Source organism: Nelumbo nucifera, chromosome 1 (assembly GCF_055504915.1).
Source record: "Nelumbo nucifera cultivar China Antique chromosome 1, China Antique-T2T, whole genome shotgun sequence".
Lineage (NCBI taxonomy): Eukaryota > Viridiplantae > Streptophyta > Magnoliopsida > Proteales > Nelumbonaceae > Nelumbo > Nelumbo nucifera.
Window position 1 is genome coordinate 14,759,193 of NC_142649.1, and position 24,973 is coordinate 14,784,165.

At 40.9% G+C, this 24,973-nt stretch overlaps 1 protein-coding gene across 3 annotated transcripts in view; it reads left to right on the forward strand.

The window, feature by feature from the left end:
- The window catches only part of LOC104588092 (SH3 domain-containing protein), an 86,989-nt gene extending 62,433 nt beyond the window's left edge, over positions 1 to 24,556 (forward strand). For all 3 annotated transcript variants that reach the window (XM_088894251.1, XM_088894252.1, XM_088894250.1), the window contains 2 exons: positions 23,611 to 23,685; positions 24,189 to 24,556. In XM_088894251.1, the coding sequence (XP_088750377.1) occupies positions 23,611 to 23,685; positions 24,189 to 24,305 (192 nt within the window). In that variant the 3' untranslated portion in view covers positions 24,306 to 24,556. The remainder of the gene's footprint in view (positions 1 to 23,610; positions 23,686 to 24,188) is intronic.
- The last annotated feature ends 417 nt before the right edge of the window (positions 24,557 to 24,973 follow it).

Here is a 24,973-nt window from a genome sequence, read left to right on the forward strand (position 1 = left end):
TTTACCCTCTTATATCCTGATAAAGAGTTATTTACCATTCCCCTTAAAACCTTTGGTTGTACATGCTTTGTTCAGATTCTTGGCCCTTATCGTTCCAAGTTTGATCCTAAGGCCTCAAAATGTATTTTCCTTTGTTATGTACAAACTCAAAAGGGATATTGCTGTTATGAACCTACTTCTAGGAAAAGATTTGTCTCAATGGATGTCACTTTCTTTGAAGATGTACCCTATTATCCAAGGGTTTCTCCTCAGGGGGAGAGTAGTAAGAATGGGGTTAATTCGTTAGAAGTTCCTTTACCTATCCCATTAAGTGAAAAGGGATGTAATGGGGAGGGCTGTCAGAGATGCAGGGATGTGAGAGTCTATCACACACGATGGAGACAAGTTGATTTCGAACATCAACAGTGCAGGCCAGTCCTAGTTTCCTCTGCTGATCTAGATCTCGGTACCACAGTAGCCCCAGTTCCTTCTGCAGAGCCAGATCAAGGTACCACATATACTACAGATGAAAGACATCCCACCATGGATCCTTCACCTTCATTAGATGATCTTGATCTTCCCATAGCAGTTCATAAGGGCAAGCATCGTTGCACCACATCTACAGCATTTCTCAGTTCTTGTCCTACGATCATTTGTCTCCCTCCTATAAGTCTTTTCTTGCATCCATTGCCGATGTTCCCATTCCCAGAACAATACAGGAAGCATTGGAAGTACCAGAATGGAAAGATACAATAAAAGCAGAAATGGATGCCCTCATCAAAAACAATACTTAGGAGATAGTTGATCAGCCTAAAGGTAAGAAACCGGTTGGATGTAGATGGGTATTCACTGTGAAACATAATGCTGATGGTTCTATTGAAAGGTATAAGGCCCGGTTAGTTGCAAAAGGATTTGCTCAGACATATGGTATTGACTATTTGGAAACTTTTGCACCAGTAGCAAAGATGACCACTATCAAAGTCTTATTATCTCTTGTAGCCAATTACTCTTGGTCGTTGTATCAGATGGATGTTAAAAATGCCTTCCTCAATGGAGACTTGCAAGAAGAGGTTTACATGCAGTTGCCTCCTGGATTTTATGGTACAAAGACAGGAAAGAAGGTTTGTCGATTGAATAAAGCCTTGTATGGACTAAAACAGTCCCCTAAAGCTTGGTTTGAAAGATTTAGACAAGCCCTTGAAAGGTTTGGATATGTACAGGCCCAGTCAGACCACACCTTGTTTATTAAGAGAGTGGATTCTTCCTTAACCTTGCTTGTTGTATCTGTGGATGATATTGTAGTAACAGGAAATGATAATACTGAGATTGAGTCCCTTAAGAAACTCCTTCATCAAGAGTTTGAGGTAAAAGATATGGGAGAACTACGATACTTCTTGGGCATTGAGGTACCAGATCCAAGCATGGGATTTTTGTTTCTTAAAGAAAGTATGTTCTTGGCTTGTTGGAAGAAACAAGAAAGTTGGGTTTTAAGCCTGCTGACACACCCATTGAACAAAATCACAAGATCATTGCAGAGGGTGGAGAACCCCTTGAAGATAAAGCTATGTTCCAATGGTTAGTTGGAAAACTTCTCTATCTTTGTCTCACTTGACCCAACATCAGTTATGCAGTCAGTGTGGTTAGTCAGTATATGCACTCTCCTAGGACTATTCACCTCCTTACAGTTGAGAGGATACTAGCATATTTGAAGAGGTGCCCAAGTAGAGGCATTTTATTCAAGAATAATGATCACATGAAGATAGAAGTTTTTACAGATGCTGATTGGGCTGGGTGTGTTGATGATCGAAGATCTACCTCTGGATATTGTGCTTTTGTAGGAGGTAACCTTGTCTCTTGGAGGAGTAAGAAACAAAATGTTGTTTCTCGTTCCAGTCCTGTTAGGTATTGTTTATGAGAAACCCTTGATGTTGTGTTGTGATAATCAAGCTGCCATCAATATAGCCCATAATCCGGTACAACATAACAGGACTAAGCATATTGAAGTGGATCAACATTTTATTAGAGAAAGGGTTACATCTCAAGAAGTATGTCTTCCATACATCACCTCCGACATGCAGCTAGCAGACCTTCTCACCAAGGCGGTTTCAAGGAAGAAGTTAGAAGCAGATCTATGCAAGTTGGGAATGACAAACATCTATTCCCAACTTAAGGGGGAGTGTAGAGAACACTAATGTGGACCCCACTAAGGTGGTCCTCATTGTTCGTATGTCAGCAATGAGTTATGATTAGGATTAGTTCTTTATGATAAGATTAGGACTAGTTTTTTATAAGATTAGGACTAGTCTTTTATAAGATTAGGATTAGTCTTTTTTCAGCTTTATCTTATCTTATCTTGCCATGTAAGCAATTCAGTCCTTTTACAAGTATGATACTATGTATATAAATTTAAGAGGGGGGCGACTGTTTAAACACATCAACCCAACTCGCTTTTATCAAAATCTCTCTCTCTCTCTCTCTCTCTTCTCTCCCTCTTCTTTTCTTTTTTTTTCTCCTTTTAAGTGTCTGTTCAGTCTTGAGCGACTACTGGTAGTTGGCACAAAAACTTTCGTCAAACTCTCATGATCATGGGTCCTGATTTGTCTTTTTGTGATCATGCTAGGGTATTCTTCGAAAATGGCACACCACACCTTAACCTGTGTGGTGTCAAATGGGCTAGGATAGGAAAGTCCCCATAAGTTACTCACTACAACAATGTTCGGTTGTTGTGTTCAATAGGCAAGGGTTCCTACATCCTTTTGGATGGGGACGGGTAAAGAGGCTAACCAGGAAACACAACTTTTGCTACCCACTTCGATTGTAGGAACATTAACAAGAAAGACTATGGAATTAACAAATTGCATTCTTAAAAGAAACTAAATAGAAGGGAAATAGCTAAAGAAATTGATGACTACAAAATGTGGTACATGAGAGAAATTAATAAAAATGGGATAGTGATAATAGCAGAATGTTGAAAAAATTGGAGATAGAATAGTTGTTCTTAGACTTGTTTTAGGTGAATAAATCATTAACATAATTAGTGCAAATGCACATCATGTGGGTTTAAAAGACAACAATAAAATACAATTTTGGGAAGACTTAGAGAAGGATTAATCCAATAATTGGCAAATGAGGAATAAAAGATTTTTATAGGAGACTTAAATGGGCATATAGGCAAATGAAGTGTAGGATATGATATGGTGCATCAAGGATTTGTGTTTGAAGAGAGGAATGAAATAGGAGATACAATCTTAGAATATTTAGCCTACAATATGGAAATTTTAAACACATTTTCAAAAAGAAATATGAATACTTAGTAACTTCTAAGACTGGATAAAAAATAAGTCAAATAGATTGTTTTTTTACCAGGAGACCAAAACCAATGATGTGTTGCAAAGTTATTCCATAGGAAAGCTAGCCTGACAACATAGATTTGCGGTGGTAAATGTGTGCATTAAGAAATGGAAAAAAATGGGGAAGAAAAGTGGTGTCCAAGAATTAGGTGGAAAAATCCAAAAGGAAAAAAACGAACACAATTCAAAGACAGGATGATGGTAGAAGGGAAATGGAATTTAGATGGAAGGATTAATGATATGTGGCTTGAAATGGAAAACTGCATAAAGAAAGTAGCAAAGAACATTTTAGGAGAATCTTAAGGGAAATGGAAAAGTGATAAAGAAATTTGGTGGTGGAATGAAGCGGTTCAAAACATAATTAGATTAAAACAAACAATTTAAAAGATTATCGAAAGACTAAAAATGGAGAAAGCTTGGAAAGATATAAAACTATAAGAACGGAAATTAAAAAGAAAGTGAAGTTAAATTTAAGGCATATGATGTGCTTTATAATAAATTAGGCACTAAAGAGGGAAAAAAGGAATTTATAAACTAGCAGAGAGAAAGGAAAGTTAAAGATTTAAACCATGCTAGGTACATTAAAGAAGAAGATGAAAGAGTCTTGGTAAAAGATGAGGAAATGAAGGAAAGATGAAAAAAAAAAACTATTTTGAAAAATTATTAGATGAGAAACATGTAGAGGGCATAATGGAGGAGAGTTTAGTAATTCTAGTAGTGTTAAAATAATATATACTTTCATAAAATTAGAATTTTGAAGTAAAAGAGGCACTAAATAAGATGAAGAAGGGAAAGGTGTTAGGACTTGATGGTATTCCAATAAAAGGGTGGAAAGGTATGGGAGAAATAGGATTATTGTGGCTAAGCAAGCTATTTAATAAGATAATGAAAGAAAAGAAGATGTTTGACAAATGGAGGAAAAACAATATGGTGCTTATATGTAAGAACGAAGGTGATATACAAAGTTGTAATAACTATTAGGGGATTAAACTCATGAGTCATAGTATGAAACTTTAGGAGATCATAATTGAGCAAAGTTTACAATATGAAACAAGTATATCATAGAACCAATTTGGGTTTATGCCAACTTGCCAAGATCAACTATGAAACTCATCTTTCTTTTGGGACAACTGATAAAAAAGTCTAAAGAGGAGAGATCTTTATGGTGTTTATTGATCTAGAGAAAGCATATGATAGAGTCCCTAGAGAGATGATATGGTGGATTTTGGAAAAGGGTTCAAAATATGTATAAAAACCTAATTAAGGATATGTATGAAGGTGCAACTACTAATATTATGGAACTTTGGGTGAGACATTAGATTTTGTAGTTACAATGGGTCTTCACTTAGCCCTTGTTTATTTACGCTAATCATAGATGAATTGACTAAACATATTCAGGAGGTCCCATAGTGCATGTTGTTTGTTGATGACATTGTTTTAATTGATGAAACTAATGAAGGATTAAATGCAAAAGTAAGTTTGTGGACAAATATCTTAGATAGGAGATTTTAAAATAAGTAGGACTAAAATTGAATATATGATAAGTAAACTTAATCATAATAGGAGTGCAAATCAGGATAAACTTAGGATTAGAGACCAAGAAATAACTTGATATGATCTTTTTTGGTACCTCGGTTCAATAATTCATGACAAGGGAGGGATTGAGGAAGATTTTCCCATAGAATTAGAGCAGGATGGGAAAATGGAGGAGTGCATCCAGAATCTTATGTGATGGGTGAATACCTATTATATTGGAAGGAAAATTTTGTAAGACAATTGTAAGGCCAGCTATGCTATATGAAGCAGAGTGTTGGGCAGTCAAGAAACAACTTGTCCAGAAAAGAGTGGCAGAAATGTGTATGATGAGATAGATGAGGGGAAAAACTAGAAAGGGTAGGATCAGAAGTAAAGTCATTCGTAGGAACCTAGGAATAGCTCCAATAGGTGATAAAATGAGAGAAAGTATAAGATGGTTTGATTACATGCATATAGGACCTTTGACAGCGCTTGCAAGAAGTGATTCATTGCAAATTGAAGGGACTAGGACTAGGAGTAGGAGTAGATCAAAAAGGACATGGGTCAAAGTAGTAAGAAATGGTTTAGGCATCAATTATTTAACAAGGGATATGTCATTAAACAGAACAAAATGGAAAAACAATATTCATGTAGCCAACCCCGTATAGTTGGGACAAGGCTTGGATGATGATGATGATCAATAAAATTGTGATACTAATATATATATGGCACATATAGTTGGGATAGGTTCAATTCATGAACCTTGCTATTTATATGATCCATTCCTTTCTTATAAGTTGTAAATCCTATTGTTTTAAGCACATTTTTATTTTTGAAGAATCAAGAAGAAAGAAAGTTTATTAAAAGAAAAGGTTACATCCTATCACATTGGTTGTGTATTTCCCACCTTCAATTGGCCTCCACACACTTGTTGAAGCTGCCTTCGACCCCACTGGCATACCCAAATACATAAAAGGGAGCTCCCCTACTCAGCATTCCATCACCTCTGCAAACTGATCCATCTCTCCTCTGCTTATCTCTCCCACTCCTATCAGTTGGCTCTTCTCTAAGTTCACTTTCATACCGGTCAGCACCTCGAAGTTGGCTAATAATGCTCTAAGATTCAGGACCTGATTTACTGATGCGTCTAAGAAGATTAAGGTGTCATCAGCATACTGAAGGTGGGAAATACAAAGTCCATCAGGTCTCACCTTAAATCCTTCGACCTAGCGGTCCCAGCCCCTCTGTACTCCTTTCTTCATAATCAGATATAGGGTCTCCATCACTAACAGAAACAACAACAGGGAAATTGGATCCCCTTGCCTAAGACCCCTAGAGGCTTGGAAGAACTTGGAGGAAACCCCATTGATGAGCAAAGAAAAGGACATGGATGAAATACACCCGTACATCCAGCCCCTCCAAATCTCCCCAAATCCCATCAATTCATCATTTCCTCTAAAAATCCCCATTCCACGTGGTTGTATGCCTTCTCTATGTCCAGCTTGCATACCAGACCTGGTTTACCACTTCTAATCCTTGAGTCTATGCATTCACTGGCCACCAAAATCCCATCTAGGATCTGCCTTCCTTCTACAAAGGCCATCTGAATTTACCCCACCACCTCCTGGATCACTCTCTTCAGTCTATTTGCCAATACTTTTTCCAAGATCTTGTAAGGGCTGCTTATTAAACTTATTGGCCTAAAATTTTTATATTCACAGCTCCACTTTTTTTCTGTATTAGAGCTATGAATGTTGTATTAATTCTTCTGCCTAAGATTTTGGTTTCCCAGAACTCTTTGTATAGTTGCAAGAAGTCCTCTACTCCTCTTGAAGGAAATACCAGCAACTCTTAATGAAGTTGAAGTTGAAACGGTCTGGTCCTAGTGCTTTGTCACCATTTATCTTCTTCAGTGCCTCATTTACCTCTGGTTCTTCAAGATCCCTCTCTAACCAGCTTGCTGAACTGTCACTTGAACAACTTGGCACCAAATCTCCTAATGATACCCAGCTCCAATTCCTTCCCATATACAGCTTCTTGTAATATGCCACCAGTTTTTCTTGAATCCCTTCCCATGTTTCTACTACCTCCTCCTCCACCTGTATCCTAGTGATCATATTTTTTCTTCTCCCGTTTGCAAACAAGTGTTCTTATCTCCTTTTAACCATAATTCTCTTGACTTCTGTCTCCATCTTACTTCCTCCCTCAGAATTAAACCTTCCAACTCATTTTCCAAAGCCTCCAACTCAATTTGTGATTCTCTCTTGAAGTCCCCTTCCTCTCTAATTCGGTCCAAAGTGGCTAGCTTTTCTAAGATCTCCTTTTTTCTGTTTTCTTCCCCTCCAATCGAATTCTTCCTCCTTTCTCAAATCTTCCTTGATGGTCTGGAGCTTTTTGAACACTCTACAACCTGCTGACCCCTCTACCTGCAATTCTTTCCATCTGCCTTCTACCCATTCTGCAAAGCCCTGTTGTAGTAACCAGACATTTTCAAATCTAAATGGCTTGAAACCTGTTACAGCTGCAAATTTCCGTAGTACGATAAGCTTATGATCTGACATTTGAAGAGCTAATGGCTCTTGAACTATCTCCCCCACATATTCCGCCCAGTCTTCGGAGAAAAGAAATCTCTCTAGTCTTCTTAATATTGCTGGAATCTGACCATTAGACCAAGTAAATCTACCTCCATTTAGAGGTGGGTCAATCAATTCATTATTACTAATGAATTCTTCAAACCTTCTCACCCCTACACCACCCCATTTTTGACTCACCTTCTCCACTTCCTCCCAAAATTCCCCTCTCTCCCCCTCTTCGTCTGGACCATGCACATTTGTTAGACCACATCTCCATTCCCCACTTACTTCTTGCAAACAAACATCCCCCCCCCCACCACCATCTTTTTGAACACTTTTGAACTCCAAATTATCACAACCCCTCCTGACAACCCTGAGGCTTATAAGTCCACCCATTCTCCACCCTCCTCTCCCCAAATACTACATCTGGTTTGGTGTTTCTAATTAGGTTTCATACTATTTCCCATCTTTTCCCATCCCTCAAACCTCTCACATTCCAACTGAGAATCTTCATCCCTTTCCCCCCCTCCCCCTCCCCACTGTCTTACTCCTCTTCAGTCATTCTCGACCAAAATTTCCTCTTCTTCCTCTTCCTCGTTCCACCCCCTATTTTTCTCTAGGATTTCTCTTTTTCTCTCTTTCTCTTCTTTCTTCTTCTGCTTAAATTTCTTGAACGCAGATGTGATTCATACCAATAAAATTAGTAGATTAAAGCCAAAGGAAGTAGAGAAGAAGAGGAAGACAGGAAGGAGGAAGAATGGAGAAGAAAGGAGAAAGAAAGGAGTAGTTCGATAATCTCCTCTTTCCCCCACACTAATCTTTTATTAAACTTACTTAATTTACATAATTTACAAGACTGCCCTTAAGTGGGCGTCCACATCAGCAACACACATAGAAAACATAAACAAGAGCTAAAGGCCCATAAAGAAAAAGGCCCAATAAGAAAAACATAACAAGAAAGAACTAATAAGTAAGACACTAATGGGCTAGGGCCCATTCGGCCCAGTCTCTCTACAAACGCTATTTTGGCAAAGCCTTCCCCTCCCCAGAAGACTAATCCAAGTGATTTCCCAATCTGAGCATCCCTCTACCAATTTTTCTATTTTTACCTCCCCATCTTGTATTACCTCTGAATCAGGTCAAACAATTTGAGAAGAGTGCCCAGTTACCTCCTCTCCTTCCTCCTCCCTTATTATGTCAACTTCATTCCTTTCCTTTCCTTACCCCTCTTCCTGACTCTGTAGCAGACCCGATTGTCTCCTCTTCCTATTATAGACCTTATTCTGAGATTCTCCTCCTTCCTCCCCTGCCCTCTGTCTTCTATTTGTCTTTGTTTTCTCCCTTTCTCCTCCTTTTAAACTCTCTTCAGCCTCACTAATCTCCTTAACCCTACAAGTAGTGGAGTGTCCGGTACAAAGTCTTGACTCACCTCCACAGATCTTGGAGTCTGTTGAAGTTTGACCTGCCCTAGAATTCTGTCTTGTTCGTTGACTGTAAAGTAAAGTAAACAGCAAGAAGTAAGAGAGGAAAGAAGAAGAGAGAAAAGAGAGAAAGGCTGGTTCGAATTAGAGAAAAAAAGTAATCCCTAGATTCAGCCAGACCTGTTATTATATTATTAACTTATTGGAAAAGACTTGAGTGCCCTTCTTTAAGTAAGAGGCACTAGAACTAACATAACAGTACACATCAACATTCTCAACAAGTACAAAGACTGAAATACCCCTGCACTAACACCACTAACACTCCCCCTCAAGCTGGTGAGTATATATCATATAATCCCAGCTTGTTACATATGTAGTCCACTCTCCCCCGACTCAAACCTTTTGTAAACAAGTCTGCCCACTAGTTTCCCGTACTAACATATGCAGTTTCTATCACCCCATTCAGCACCTTCTCTCTCACAAAATGACAGTCAACTTCGATGTGCTTGGTTCTTTCATGAAACACTGGATTGGAAGAGATATGAACCGCTGCCTGATTGTCACAATAGAGCTTCATTGGAGTACTGATGTCATATCCTATCTCCTGTAGAAGGTTCCTCAGCCACACTAATTCACAAGCAGTATGTGCCATGGCCCTATATTTTGCTTCTGTACTGCTTCTTGCCACAATTGTTTGCTTCTTACTTTTCCACGTTACCAGGTTACCCCCCAGAAAGGTGCAACAACCTGTGGTAGATCGTCTATCAGACATAGGACCTACCCAATCAGCATCGGTGTATCCTTCTACTACCAGTTTTCCACCACTCCTGTACAGCAAACCACGACCAGGAGCTCCTTTCAGATACCTCACAATCCTTAGCACTGCATTCCAATGTGGGACCAAAGGTTTCTGCATGAACTGACTCACCACACTAACCGCAAATGAAATATCTGGCCGAGTAATGGTTAGATAGTTTAGTTTGCCTACAAGTCGTCAGTATCTGCCAGGGTCTTCAAATACTTCACCTATATCACTTCTCAGCCTCGTATTTGTTTCCATAGGTGTCTCAGCCGGTTTAGTACCCAACAACCCTGTTTCTTTCAGTAAATCAAGCACATATTTCCTCTGACACAAATTAATGCCATGCTTAGATCTTGCTACCTCTATGCCCAAAAGGTATTTCAACTTGCCAAGGTCCTTTGTCTGAAAGTGTTCCTGTAAGAATGCCTTCAATCTGTCAATGCCCATTTTATCATTCCCAGTCACAACGATATCATCCACATACACCACCAATATTATTTTGCCTGCCAAAGAGTCAAAACTGAAGACAGAGTGATCAACTTGGCACTGTTTCATACCAAACTTCTTGACCACCTCATTGAACCTACCAAACCATGCTCGAGGGGACTGTTTAAGTCCATAAATAGCCTTCTTAAGTCTGCATACCTTACCATCCTCCCCCTGAGCAACAAACCCGGGTGGTTGCTCCATGTAGACCTCCTCGAGCAAATCACCATGCAAAAAGGCATTTTTGATATCTAGCTGATGGAGAGGCCAATCATACAGAGCTGCAAGGGAGATGACGACACGAACTGACCCTATCTTAGCAACCGGGGAGAATGTCTCTATGTAGTCAATGCCATAGGTTTGGGAGTACCCTTTGGCAACCAGCCGCGCCTTCAGGCGCTCAACACAACCATCTGGCAAGTACTTAACACTATACACCCACTTACAACCAACAGCCTGCTTCCCAGGAGGAAGATCGGTGAGATCCCAACTGTGATTATGATGCAGAGCAGAGAGCTCGTCTTCCATAGCACGGCACCACTCTGGAGAGGTAAGGGCTTCCTGGACATCCTTAGGAACAACCACGGAGGATAACAAAGATATGAACTGGCGATGGGAGGCAGAGAGGTGGGTAAGTGAAACAAAATTGGAAATAGGGTGAAGGGTGCAAGTATGTTTACCTTTCCGGAAGGCAATAGGAAGATCTAGGTCGGAGGCTGGTGTCGGAACTGGAGCTGGATCTGTCAACGGTGATGAAGCTGGAGGAGCTGCAACCGGTACACGCGGGCGATGTGTATACACGTGACGGATGGGTGGACGGTCAACCGACGGTGGCACCGGAGGCAAGGACGTAGGCATGACTGGAACCAGAGGAGGTGGATCAGCCACAGGAAGAGGAAGAGGAGATGGTGATGTGGAGGAAGCAGCAGCACCAGACCCCACGAAGAACGGAGTAGACTCGAAGAATGTAACATCAGTACATACCAAGGAACGACGAGAACTGGGATGATAACACTTGTACCCTTTCTGAGTTTGGGAATAGCCAAGGAAGATACACTTCAGGGAATGTGCATCTAACTTGTCAGTCCCGGGACCCAGATTATGAACGAAGCAGACACACCCAAATACCCGAGGAGAAAGCGGAAACGGAGACATGTTGAGGAATAAGACACTAAAAGGAGAACGACCATCAAGGATAGACGTGGGCATCCGATTAATTAAGAAATAAGAGGTGAGCATTGCATCGCTCCAAAAGATTTTGGGAACATTCATGTGGTGCATGAGGGAGCGTGCCGTTTCTACATGATGGCGGTTCTTTCTCTCACCAACCCCATTTTGTTGCGGAGTGTAGGTACATGAAGTTTGGTGTATAATGCCATGTTGGTCCAAGTATTCTTGAAAAGATGAAGACAAGTATTCACGACCATTATCAGAACGGAAAATTTTGATGTGAACGCCAAATTGATTGCGGATCTCAGCATAAAATTTCTGGAAGATGGCAAATAATTCACTTCTTTCTTTCATTAAATAGAGCCACGTCATTCTTGAACAATCATCAACAAAAATAACAAAATGTCGGTATCCATTATATGACATCACTTTATAAGGACCCCAAACATCTGAATGAATTAAAGAAAAAAGACTCGACACACGGTTATCGACCCTAGAACGAAAGGGAACATGATGGTGTTTCCCAAATTGACATGACTCACAATCTAAAACAGAAAGTTGACTCAATGAAGGGACTAAGGACTGCAACACTTTCAACGAAGGATGACCAAATCTACAATGCCACTGGAGAGGAGAAATGGATGACTGAAGGGCCATTGACGTTCGTCCACCACCATCAAGATAATACAGTCCACCGGCTTCATGCCCTCCACCAATCTTCATCCCCGTCTTGAGATCCTGAAAAACACACAGAGAAGGGTAAAATGTGATGGAGCACTTAAGGGACTTGGTCAGCTTACTAACAGACATAAGATTAAATGGAAGCTTAGGTACATATAAAACAGAGGATAGGGATACAGGGTCTAGGTCAACATTACCAACACCACAGATAGATGATGTGGAGCCATTAGCAAGGGTAACAGATTGTGATGTTGACCAATGAGTGAGAGATGAAAACACACCTGGAGTTCCCGTCATGTGATCGGAGGCTCCAGAGTCAATAATCCAGGGGTTGGGTGTGGATGCCAAACAAGCCATACCTGAGTGTGCAAAGGAAGTTGTGTTCTGCTACGACTTGGATTGAACAAACCTCTCATACTCATCCAGAGGAACACTCACCATCTCCTTGCCTGGACCATCTGAGGGAGTAAAAGGCATCGGGTCAGCTGACCGGTTCTCCTGTCTAGAGCTGAAACTGGTGTCACTAGTCATGGCATGGTTGGCCCACGTCGAGGGAGGACCATGTAAGTCATAGCAGTAGTTAATGGTATGTCCATCCAAACCACAATGAGTACACTGTGGACCCGAGCCACGAGCTCCCCCTGAATCTCTGCCTCCAGTACGACCACCACCATGGATATGTGTAGATCCACCACTACCACTCCTGCCAGGCTGGGCTCCTCGAGCCCCACTTCTGCCACCTCGACCTCTCGACACTGCAAATGCTGATTTATCGGAGACATTAGAGTCCATAGATCCAATGGAAGCCCTCCGAAGACGAGCAAACACCTCCTCTAAAGATGGAAGAGCAGATCCCCCTAGTATCTGGGCTCGTACTGGTTCATACTCAGACTTCAGCCCCACCAGAAACCGTGTCACATCAAGCTACTCTCGCTGTTGCTGTTGAACTTTGACATCTGAAATGAGAGGATGATAGACATTTAACTCATTACGGATATTCCTCACACTGGCATAGTACTCCTCAAGGCTTTGATTTCCCTGTTGCAGATTGAAGTATTCCTGATACAGTTAATATACCCTAGTGGTATTATCCTGACCTGAATACAGTTTCTTAGCATGATCCCACACCTCTTTGGCTGTGTCAAGAAACATGAAGTTCACACTGATTTTGGGTTCCATATTGTTTCACAACCATGTAATGATCTGTGCATCTTCCTGTTCCCAGTCTTCATACTCCCGAGAATTAGCGAGGGGTTTCTCCTCTCTTATATGCTTCACTTTCTTCTTCGCCTTCAGAAAAACCTCTACAGACTTGGCCCAAGGGACATAATTCTCTCCATTTAGTTTAATGGAGGTCATTTGGACATTCAGGTAGTCAGTATATCATGACACTAGGTTTACTATCACTGTTATCTGCCATTGCCGAACTCCCTTATCACTGAATTCTGAGCACTGAATTATGAGCACTACACACTGCACACTACACACAGACACTTCACCGAAATCTGCACACTGATTTCAACAGTAATAAATGCTTAGAACTGCAACACCACAAACCCTACTCACCGAGGTCTACACCCTGATTTCAGCGACATCAAAAGCTGAAAACCACACTTGTAACACCACCAACATTAATCCACAACTATAGGGAGCTTCACCATTCAGTAGACACTTGTAACACCACCAACATTGCCATTCGAATCACACACAAACCAGAATAAACCCTAGCATACTGCAATCTGAAAACCCATCATGCGAACTGTACTACACCTCTCATGTATTCCATAACAGAAAAATATGCATAAAAAAACTTTACCTCATCGCCTGAAGGCCAACCACACGAAGGTCTGAGGCACCACTGCACCACACGTACCAGCCCTAACTAGGGCTTAGAAACCACAACAACCAATCACCAACGACACAATCGAAGGCATAGGAACCTCCTAGGGAAGAAGGCAAGCACTCCTTTTCAGCCCTTTTCCCAGTCTCCAACTCACAGCTGAGAAACCCAAGAGAAACCCTAATTCGAATGCGCAGAAGACAGAATTCTAGCAAGTCTGATTTGGTGAACCTCGCTCTGATACCATGTTGAAGTTTGACCTGCCCTAGAATTCTGTCTTGTTCGTTGACTGTAAAGTAAAGTAAACAGCAAGAAGTAGGAGAGGAAAGAAGAAGAGAGAAAAGAGAGAAAGAGAGAAAGGCTGGTTCGAATTAGAGAAAAAAAGTAATCCCTAGATTCGGCCAGACCTATTATTATATTATTAACTTATTGGAAAAGACTTGAGTGCCCTTCTTTAAGTAAGAGGCACTCGAACTAACATAACAGTACACATCAACATTCTCAACAAGTACAAAGACTTAAATACCCCTGCACTAACACCACTAACAGAGTCGAATCAGCGTATATGGAGTTACGATTTTTTCTCTGTTTGTTCTGTAGCTACAGTAGTTCGAACCAAGAGAAGAGAAGAAGAAGAAGATGAAGAGAACAGTCGAACTTGATAGACTAAACCCTATCAGTCGACCCTTAATATGGATTAGCCTCTAATTAGTAGTACAAAGACTAAATTGCCCCCACTTAAGTATGGGACAGGAAGTCTCTATTAAAACTGCCACATAAGCACATAACTTAACAGAAATAAAATGACTAATCTACCCTTATTCAGCTAGCTCTAACACTCACCCTCAAGCTGGAGAATATATGTCGTATAATCCCAGTTTGTTACATATATAGTTCACTCTCCCTAAGCTTAAGCCTTTTGTAAACAAATCTGCCCATTGATAACCTAAGCCCACATGTTCTGTGCTTATCTCTCCAGTAAGGACCTTCTCCCTCACAAAGTGGCAATCAATCTCTATGTGCTTTGTTCTCTCATGAAAAACAGGGTTGGATGAGATGTGGAGTGCAGCTTGATTGTCACAGTACAATTTCATAGGTCTATCCATGGAGAACCCGATTTCTTGTAGGAGATTCCTCAGCCATACTAATTCACATGTAGTGTGTGCCATGGCTCTATATTCGGCTTCAGCACTACTCCTTGCCACAACCGTCTGCTTCTTACTCTTCCATGTCACAAGATTTCCTCAAAGAAATGTGTAGTAACCTGTAGTAGATCTTCTATCAGACACAGAGCCTGCCCAATTTGCATCTGTATACCCAATTACTTCAAGTTTTCCTCCTGGTTTGTACAATAACCCACGGCCTGGAGCTCCCTTCAGGTACCTTACAATTCTAAGAACTGCATCCCAGTGAGGTATCCGAGGGTTCTGCATAAATTGGCTCACCACACTGACTGCAAAGGAGATGTCTGGTCTCGTGATGGTCAAATAGTTCAGCTTCCCCACTAGCCGTTTATACCTTCCAGGATCATCAAATATTTTCCTTGTATCACTGCTCAACTTAGCATTTGGCTCCATGGGAGTTTCAGCCGGTTTTGCACCTAACAGTCATGTTTCATCCAGCAGATCAAGAACATATTTTCTTTGGCACAGGTCACCTTGTCTTGATCTAGCAACTTCTATACCCAAGAAATACTTCAATGTCCCAAGGTCTTTTGTTTGAAAATGATTTTGCAAAAAGACCTTTAGTTTATTGATCCCCAATTTGTCACTACCAGTTATGACAATATCATCCACATAGACCACTAATAAAATCTTTCTGGCTTCTGAATCATAGATGAACACCGAGTGGTCAGCCTGACATTGTTTCATTCCAAAATTCTTCACCACTTCACTAAACTTCCCAAACCAAGCACGAGGCAATTGTTTCAACCCATAAATTGCCTTTTTCAGTCTGCACACCTTACCATCCTCCCCCTGAGCAATAAACCCAGGTGGTTGCTCCATATATACCTCCTCCATAAGGTCACCATGAAGGAAGGCATTTTTAATGTCAAGTTGAAACAAGGGCCAATCATACATAACTGCCAGGGAAATTAAGACACGGACAGAGCCAATCTTAGCCACTGGAGAGAAGGTCTCCATATAGTCCACCCCATACAACTGTGAATAACCTTTAGCAACAAGTTTGGCCTTCAGACGCTCCACACTACCATCTAGCAAGTATTTAACAGTATACACCCATTTTCAACCCACAACATGCTTACCAGGTGGAAGAGTAGTGAGCTCCCACGTGTGAGTATGCTGAAGGGCAGAGAGTTCCTCCTCAATTGCCTGTTGCCACCTAGGTAAGCTAAGAGCCTCTTGGATATTCTTAGGTATAGAAATAGATGACAATAGTGAAATAAACTGGCGATGTGAAGCAGAAAGGCGAGAGACTGAAACAAAATTGGAAATGGGATGGAGGGTACAACTACGTTTACCTTTTCGTAAAGCAATGGGAAGATCAAGTCTTGAAGGTTCAGGGACAAGAGCAACAATAGGATCCGTAGACAAGGTAGAAACTGGAGGAGGAGCCAGTGTCTGTCGATGAGTATACACGTGCCGGATCGGTGGTCGTTCAGTAGGGATCTGCACTGGAGGAAGTGAAGGGTCAACCCCAACTGGAAACCCAGAACGGGATCACTGACTGGAAGAGGAAGAGGAAGCAAAGGTAGAGACACGGATACTTCAGGTCCCGAAAAGAAGGGGGCAGACTCAAAAAAGGTGACATCAGGATAGACATAGCACTTCCGAGTAATGGAATTGTAACACTTGTACCCTTTTTGAGTCTGAGAGTAGCCAAGAAAGACGCACTTAATAGAGCGTGCATCCAGCTTGTCTATTCTAGGACTCAGATTGTGAACAAAGCACACACAGCCAAAGATACGAGGTGTTAATGGAAAGGGAGACAAGGTGGGGAACAAAATAGAGAAGGGAGACCGACCATGAAGAATGAAGGAGGGCATCCGATTAATAGGAAACACGTTGTAAGTACATCATCACTCCAAAATCGTTTAGGAACACTCATATGATGAAGAATAGACCGAGTAGTTTCAAGGAGATGACGGTTCTTTCGTTCAGCCACCCCATTTTGTTGAGGAGTGGATGCACATGAAGTTTGATGAATGATGCCATGCTGTTCTAAATACTGTTGAAAGGAAGTAAGAAAGTATTCACGACCGTTATCTGAACGAAGAACTTTGATTGGAACACCAAATTGTGTATGTATTTCAGCATGGAATTTTTGAAAAATGGAAAATAATTCACTCCTTTCTTTCACTAAATAAATCCATGTCATCCTTGAACAATCATCAATAAAAGTGACAAAATACTTGTAACCATTATAAGACTCTATTTTAATCGGGCCCCAAACATCTGAATGAACCAAAGCAAAAGGACTCAATATATGACTTTCAACTCTAGGACTGAAGGGAACACGACGATGTTTCCCATACTGACACGAATCGCACTATAAAGACAACAAATGACTCAAAGACGGAACTAGTATCTTGAGTGCCTTGAGAGATGGATGTCCTAGTCGACAATGCCACTATAGAGGAGTGAGTGAAGTCTGAAGTGCAACTGACGATCCACCACCATCAAGGTAATACAATCCACTAGCCTCATGCCCCCCACCAATCTTCTTCCCCGTCTTGAGATCCTGAAAAACACAAAAGGAAGGGAAAAATGTATTAGAGCAATTAAGAGTCTTGGTTAATTTAGTAACAAACATAAGATTGAATGGAAACTTAGGGACATATAGAACAGATGGTAAAGAAAGAGAAGCCGTGTCAACATTACCAACACCACAAATGGGAGAAGAGGAACCGTTGGCAAGGGTAACAGTTTGAGATGTGGAAGTTTCAGAGAGGGAAGAGAACACACCTGGAGCGGTCATGTAATCAGAGGCTCCATAGTCAATAATCCAGGGAGAGGGTTTGGAAGACCGACAAGCTATACCTGAGTGGGCAAGGGTGGCAGTAGTTGAAAAGGAGGGAGAGATCCATCGTATGGACGCCAAGAATGCAGTGGAATAGGGTGGGCGAATTTCAAAAATTTCTCTCCTCCCTTCCAAATGGGAATCATATTCTCTGATTTTAGAATACAATATTGAAGGATCTAATCGAACCAAAACAGAACCAGATCTGAACCAAAGAGAAAGGGAAGGGTTATACCTGATACGGAGAGTCGGTATCTCCCAACGTCGGTGTTCACGCCCAAAGAATACTCCCAAGATCTGCTCCCATTGAAGATGACGCAGTGATACTAAAGCAGAACCAACGGTGTTCGTCCTACGAACGAAATTCTTTGCAAGAATTCGATGGAAGCGAAGAGCACCGTACACAATCAGCCTTTCAGCAAAGACTGATATCAAGAACACCTTCTTGATCTTTCCTTCTCAGAGAGATCGAACTAGGCAGTGAATGGCGGCGGCAGCTGGAGGAGAACTCTAGAGATGAAGTTGGCGTATTTGCTTTTCTTCTCTCTAGGGTTTCTGAGACCCTATCTCAAATTGCAGGAGGATTTTTTTGCAAAACCCTTGGTTCGAATTCTTGTAATTCAAGATTAGGGTTTCTCCTATTTCTTAGTGATTAAGAAACCTCCTAATCCTATCAGAAGTTATCCCAATCCAAATCTGTATTTGGATAGGGTATTATCTTAATCATATCTGCAGATTAGGTCAGCCCACTCCTGATCTTATCAGGAGGTTACCATATTCAAATCTTTATTTGAATTTGGTCTTCAAGAGTGGATAGGGTCAAGACCCAATCCTTTGGCTTGCCCTAATCTCAGATCCGCCCCTTTAAGTGGGTAATTAAATCAGCCAGTTCGAAATGGGCTTTATGCCCAATATGTATTAAGTGCTCAATAGGTTTCCAAACTACTGCCCAGTTGGGCTTCTTTGTATGGCGTGGGACCCAAGCATTGATCTAGACATCAGCCACATGGGTTCGGCCCATCCTCTGTTACAAGGCCTAGCCGAATTCACTAGAAAACCCAGTGAACCCCTTGAGCCCATCACATGGACTCTATGGGCCCAACACTTACACTAAGTGGTCCCTGGGCCAAGCCATCTTATAAAAACCCAGGGACTGTGGGCAGATGCAAGATTAGCCCATTAGGTATAACCCTAATTGGCCTTACACTTAACCTCTTAGCCCATAATGATCAAACACTGCCCGACAAGAGAGGACCTCTCCCTTGGCTGCAAGGAACAGTGTTGCACTCTCTGCTCATATGGATCCTGGGAATTAAAACCATTTGCAAACATTTTGAAACCGTATATATCTATATATCTTATATATAAATTTTGCAAAACAAAATTCCAATGATTGAAATCAACTGCCGACAGTTTGGTTTCCATCAAAGAGAGTGCATCCCCGATCATTACCTTTGTCCGACAAAGGGGCTGATCCTGTCACTATGATCACCCACTCAGATGAATTCTCAGACTGTCCCAACATACCCAGGTTTTGACCCCCACTAAGGATCTCACTGATTGGCATATCAAAGACAGCCCAATCCGACACCTAGTGCAGTATCATAATCGAGTCTAGGGGTCAGGTGTAACTTTCCAGTTTCGCCCATCAATCACCAAGGTCCAGGGCAATACTGGAAATCTGGTCCGGTTCAAAGATTCAAGTAATCCTACACTACATGTGCTTTGGGTCTCACCTTGGCAGCTGAGACAGGCCACCCCAACACTTGGCAGCACACCAGTGTCAGCCTTGGCAGGATAAATCTCCCCAGACTTATCCAATGGCTGTGAACATTCTAAATTAACACGAGTCTCATTAAGTGTCCAGTTTAAGGGTCTTACATAGAAACATACCACACAACATGAATCAAACATGCACTTTATTCATTTACACTAAATGTCAAAAGTACATCAAAACTTATTGGAGCTAAGGGCATACAAAACTGTCTAACAGTAGTATGTTGTGAAGTAGTCTGGAGGAACCTCTCATACTCATCACGCGGTACACTCACCGTCTCCTTCCCGGAAACAGATGTAGATGTGGAAGGAGTTAGATCTACCTGTTGGTTATCACTGACATCAACCCCACCAGCTACAGCATGATTGGCCCATGTAGGAGGGCCATGGAGATCATAACAGAAATTCACTGAATGTCTGTCCCTGCCACAATGGGTACACTTCCTTGTAGAGTTACTTTTTCCTTTACCACGGCCTCCCCCTGAGTCACGACCACCACCTTGGCCAAATACGGAACCACCACGACCTCCTCGGGAGGCATGTCCTCCCCCTTTAGTACCACGTCCACCTCCTCTGGCTATCACAAATGCTGATCTTTTAGACTGTGTGGGATTCTCTATAGGTCCCAAAGAAATCCTACGAAACCGTGCAAACACTTCCTCAAGTGTAGGAAGAGTAGAGCCCCCTAATATTTGGGCCCTAACTAGTTCATATTCTGATTTCAACCCCACTAAGAACCTAGTGGCATCTAGTTGTTCCCTTTGTTGTTGTTGAACCTTAACATCTAGAGTGAGGGGATGATAGACATTGAGTTCATTTCTGAGGTTCTTCATACTGGCATAGTACTCTTCTAGGATTTTATTCCCTTGCTGCAGGTCGAAATACTCCTGATAGAGCTGATATACCCTTGTAGTATTATCCTGCCCAGAATAAAGCTTCTTGGCATGTTCCCATATGTCCTTAGCTGTATCTAAGAACATAAAGTTGGCACTTATTTTGGGTTCCATACTATTTCATAACCATGTCATGATTTGGGTATCTTCCTGTTCCCAGTCATCAAACCCTGAAGAGTCAGCAGGTGGTTTATCTTCCTTCACATGCTTCACTTTCCTCTTTGCCTTGAGAAAAACTTCCACTGGCTTGGCCCATGGTACATAGTTCTCACCATTAAGTTTAATTGAAGTCATTTGCACACCCAGATAGTTAGAGGGAATTACCACACTAGGTTTTTGATCACTACGACCATCTCCAGTTTCTGCCATGATGCTCTTCCAATGCTACTTCTAATCTGAATTCCCAGTCGCCAACTAAGTACTGCTGTCAGGAGTTTGATCTTCCAGACACTACAGCAGTCCCCAAACACAGTTGATAGGTACACAAACTTTTGTTCTTGTTCACACCACTACTGATTTCACAAAATCATGAATCACATTGACATTAATTCAGCAACTCACTGACCACATACAAGCCCTCTTGAAGCTGCTCAATAGAGATTGAGCATCACAAGCACCACCACACAACCATAGCTGTCACACATGGTACAGATCTGTCTGACATTTTCAGAGGGCACTACAAGTCCAAAGAAAACATCAACTACTGCCACTGCAGTAACAGTAGACGTTCAGGACTGCTATCAGTCTTGAACCCTAATGGATTTCAGGTTCGAAAATAGAAGAAAAAGTATAGAGAAGAGAGGAGAAAGAGAGAAGAGAGAGCAGTAGAACACAAGAGTTGAAAGGAGGAACAGAAGCTTAATGTACTGTCGCCGCCACTTTATTTAGTATTTATAGGTTATGCTCATTACATGGAAAGGACAGATCTGCCCTTAGTATTTACATAACAAATATAACAAAATAAGACTGAAATAAATAACAACTGAAATAACTAACTGACCACCAGCTAACCCTAGAAAGGCTAGAACATCATCTACCCTACGAACACAGTGGGACCGTAGCTGTGGGGCCCACATCAGTGTTCTCTACACTTGTCATTCAATTCAGGTCACTTGTGACCAACAAAGGCTTCAAAACAACTACAGACCAACATAAAAGGATCAAACATACCCTTACACCATTCGGCCATTGTAAACACAGCCTGTTCTTGGACCTTTTTCCAAGAACCAAGGCTACAAACAACCTAGTTCTCTAGGTTCTGATCAGTCCCCGCAGATTTTGAAGGCTTTCAACCCAGAAATACCAATAGCACACAAAAAAAAGAGGTAACCAACCTTCGATGGAAAGCTTCAATCGACCATCCACTTCTGAAGTTGTTTTTTTTTTTCTTTCTTGAAAACCAGTCAAGTTCTGTGCAGAGGAAGAAGGACTGAGGTGTTCTCAGACCTAGGTCGAATCTGTGTTCTCCATTTTTTTTTCAGCCTAGAAAGAAGAAAAAAAAACGAGGTCACGAACAGAAAGGAGCAGGTCACGAATCTGTGAGGAGATTTAGAGAGCAATGTCCTGCTCTGATACCATGTTTGTTCTGTAGCTACAGTAGTTCGAACCAGGAGAAGAGAAGAAGAAGAAGATGATGATGAAGAGAACAGTCGAACTTGATAGACTAAACCCTATCAGTCGACCCTTAATATGGATTAGCCTCTAATTAGTAGTACAAAGACTAAATTGCTCCCACTTAAGTATGGGACAGGAAGTCTCTATTAAAACTGCCACATAAGCACATAACTTAACAAAAATAAAATGACTAATCTACCCTTATTCGGCTAGCTCTAACATTCTCCTTATCTTCCCCCCTTCCTCTACTCCTTCCTCCGAAGCAGAATTCTTAGGAGAAGGGATATGCTCCTCTCCCAGTTCAAAGGAACTTCCTTGTAACCCCGTCACTTCTCCTTGTCCATCCTTAAGATTTTCCTCCCTATCGTGCCCCTTTTCTTTATGTGGTTCACACTCCCTACAGATCGCCTGGGCAAGACATCCATCCTCTACTTTCTTGTCTCCTGTTCCTCCATCTTTTCTCCCCATGCTGTGTGCAATATCCGCTATCTCTGTCTTCTGGGATTGTAGCTTCTCCCCCGTTCTTGATGACCTTCTCTTGCCTTCCTCACCTCCCTGTCCTCTTTTATTCCTTCCATTATCGTATCTCGTCACTACCCAGATCCATTTCTCCTCTTCTTCCCCTTCTGTGAGCAGTCGATCAGATCTCAATCGATCTATCTTCTTCTCAAACTGTCGAATGCATCTTTTACCAGAAATGCCCCTCTTTATTCCTTTCTTTTTTACTCTCACCTTTGCTTTAAGGTTGACCACGGACCTCCTTAGACCGTTAAACTTCTTAAACTTAAGCCCTCTGTTACTTGCTGGGGTAACAGATATATTGCCAAGTTTAATATATCACTTTTCTATATTTAGTTTTTGGTATATGTGTTTATAATTTTGTAGAAGTTTTAGAAAAAATAATAATCAGAACAGATATATTAAATGATATAGAAGACATCAGTATCTTAAATTTCAAACATCACGATTTTGTGGTGAACTATTCAGCACCTAGGCACCAACTAGTCACTGTATTGGCTAGAGTGGCCAAAATGACTAGTCATTACCTAACTGCTGACAATGCTGAGAAAACTTCACATTTATCCATGTTTCTGAATATAATCTCCACCATTAAAGAGTATGAATCTATTCTTTTAGCATTTACCATATCTCATAACTAGCATTAACCACCCAAAAGTCATATTGGATAGCTTTAATTCACACAGGTTGTGTCTGTGTACATGTTGTCATGCCTCTAAGAAATTCGTGCAAATCATATAAACTAATTGCACAGACTCACCCTTGTTCACATATATTTTGGGTTTATGTATATCTGGATGACCATACTAGTAATGTATCATCAATCGTTCTAGACTTGATTTTCTATAATGTTGCTTATGGCTTGTTCTAGATTTGGATTCATATAAAAACCTCATATGGATAAAGCAGTACCTGTATACAACTATTTTCTAAACGGAAATTGATGTACCTCATACAATATATGGGTTTAAAGGGTATAAGTATTACACTTCAAATGGTTTCTGATGCAGGTAATACATCCATTTGATGCTCAAGCAGATGGGGAGCTAAGTTTATCCATTGGTGACTATGTTGTGGTTCGACAGGTACCTCCTGTCTCTTATTATCAACCACAATTATAGTGCATGCATTTCCTTCTTTAACATAATTTTTGTACTTGTCCAAGTTTTAACAGGTCAGAGGACTATATAAGACTCAAACTAGCTTGCTTTCCCATTTGAATTAATAATCACACCAGTACACCAAGCACCTGTAACTGTATTACTATTTTCTCACATTTAACATTCTTAGAAGTGTTCTATGGTATAATATAACAAAATGTGAAATAGACACAAGCTTGGGATTTCTTTGATCCCTTATGTGAAGCCAACTATGGATCTGAAAATGCCTAGCAAATTAGATGCAGCAGTCAGTTTTGGGTTGGAGCAAGGCCCAGTTTCATTCTTAGAACTACTAAATGAGTTTGTGGTGGTACTTAACAAACTCTTGGACCAACAACTAAATATACAACAAAATTAGAAAGTCAGCGCATTCTTTATGATTCTGTTTATTCCTCTTCTGTAATACTTCTGGATGTGAGGATACACAGGTTGCTCCTAATGGATGGTCTGAAGGCGAATGCAAAGGCAATGCTGGATGGTTTCCCTCAGCTTATATAGAAAGACGGGAAAAAGCTCCAGCAAGCAAGATCGCTGAAGCTAGTTAATCATTATGGTGCAGAGTTGTTTCATCTGTATGTTGTATAAATGCTTCTCAATTTTCATGTATTTTTGTGCTAATTGTATTAAATGCTATAAAATTGTCCTTATTCTGAAAGCGTGTAAATACATGGTGTTTTTTTGTCATAAACTGAGAGTTTCATACTGCTTTATGCGTAAATTGTAATAATGTGGTATACGCTTGTTTGATTATAACTAGAAAATAATTGATTATATGCTATGATGGAAAATGTCAAAATACTATAGCCTATAGATACCTATTACAGAATGTATTTCTGATTATTATTATTCAGATGTGGTAAACTGAAAAGTTAAGAGGTGAATAGTAGCTGTGAGCCTGTGACCATTAAATGTTTCCCTCTCTGATGCAGGAAATTACTTGGGTAGTGTAGTCCCACTCTCACTCTCCCACAATCTTCATTTGCTGCACTATGAGTGAATTAGTCATAAAAGATAAGAGACTATTTCTATTTGATTTTTTTTTTGTCGTCGTTAATATTGTCTGATCAGGTAGGAGAGATGAGGTAGAAGCGTTTTCTCTCTCTCTCTCTTTTTTTTTTGGGGGGGGGGGATGTAACAATAGTTCTTAACTAAGAAAAAATACAAAAGATTTTATGTTCTGAATTCATGATATAAAGGTTAGAAAGATTTTCCA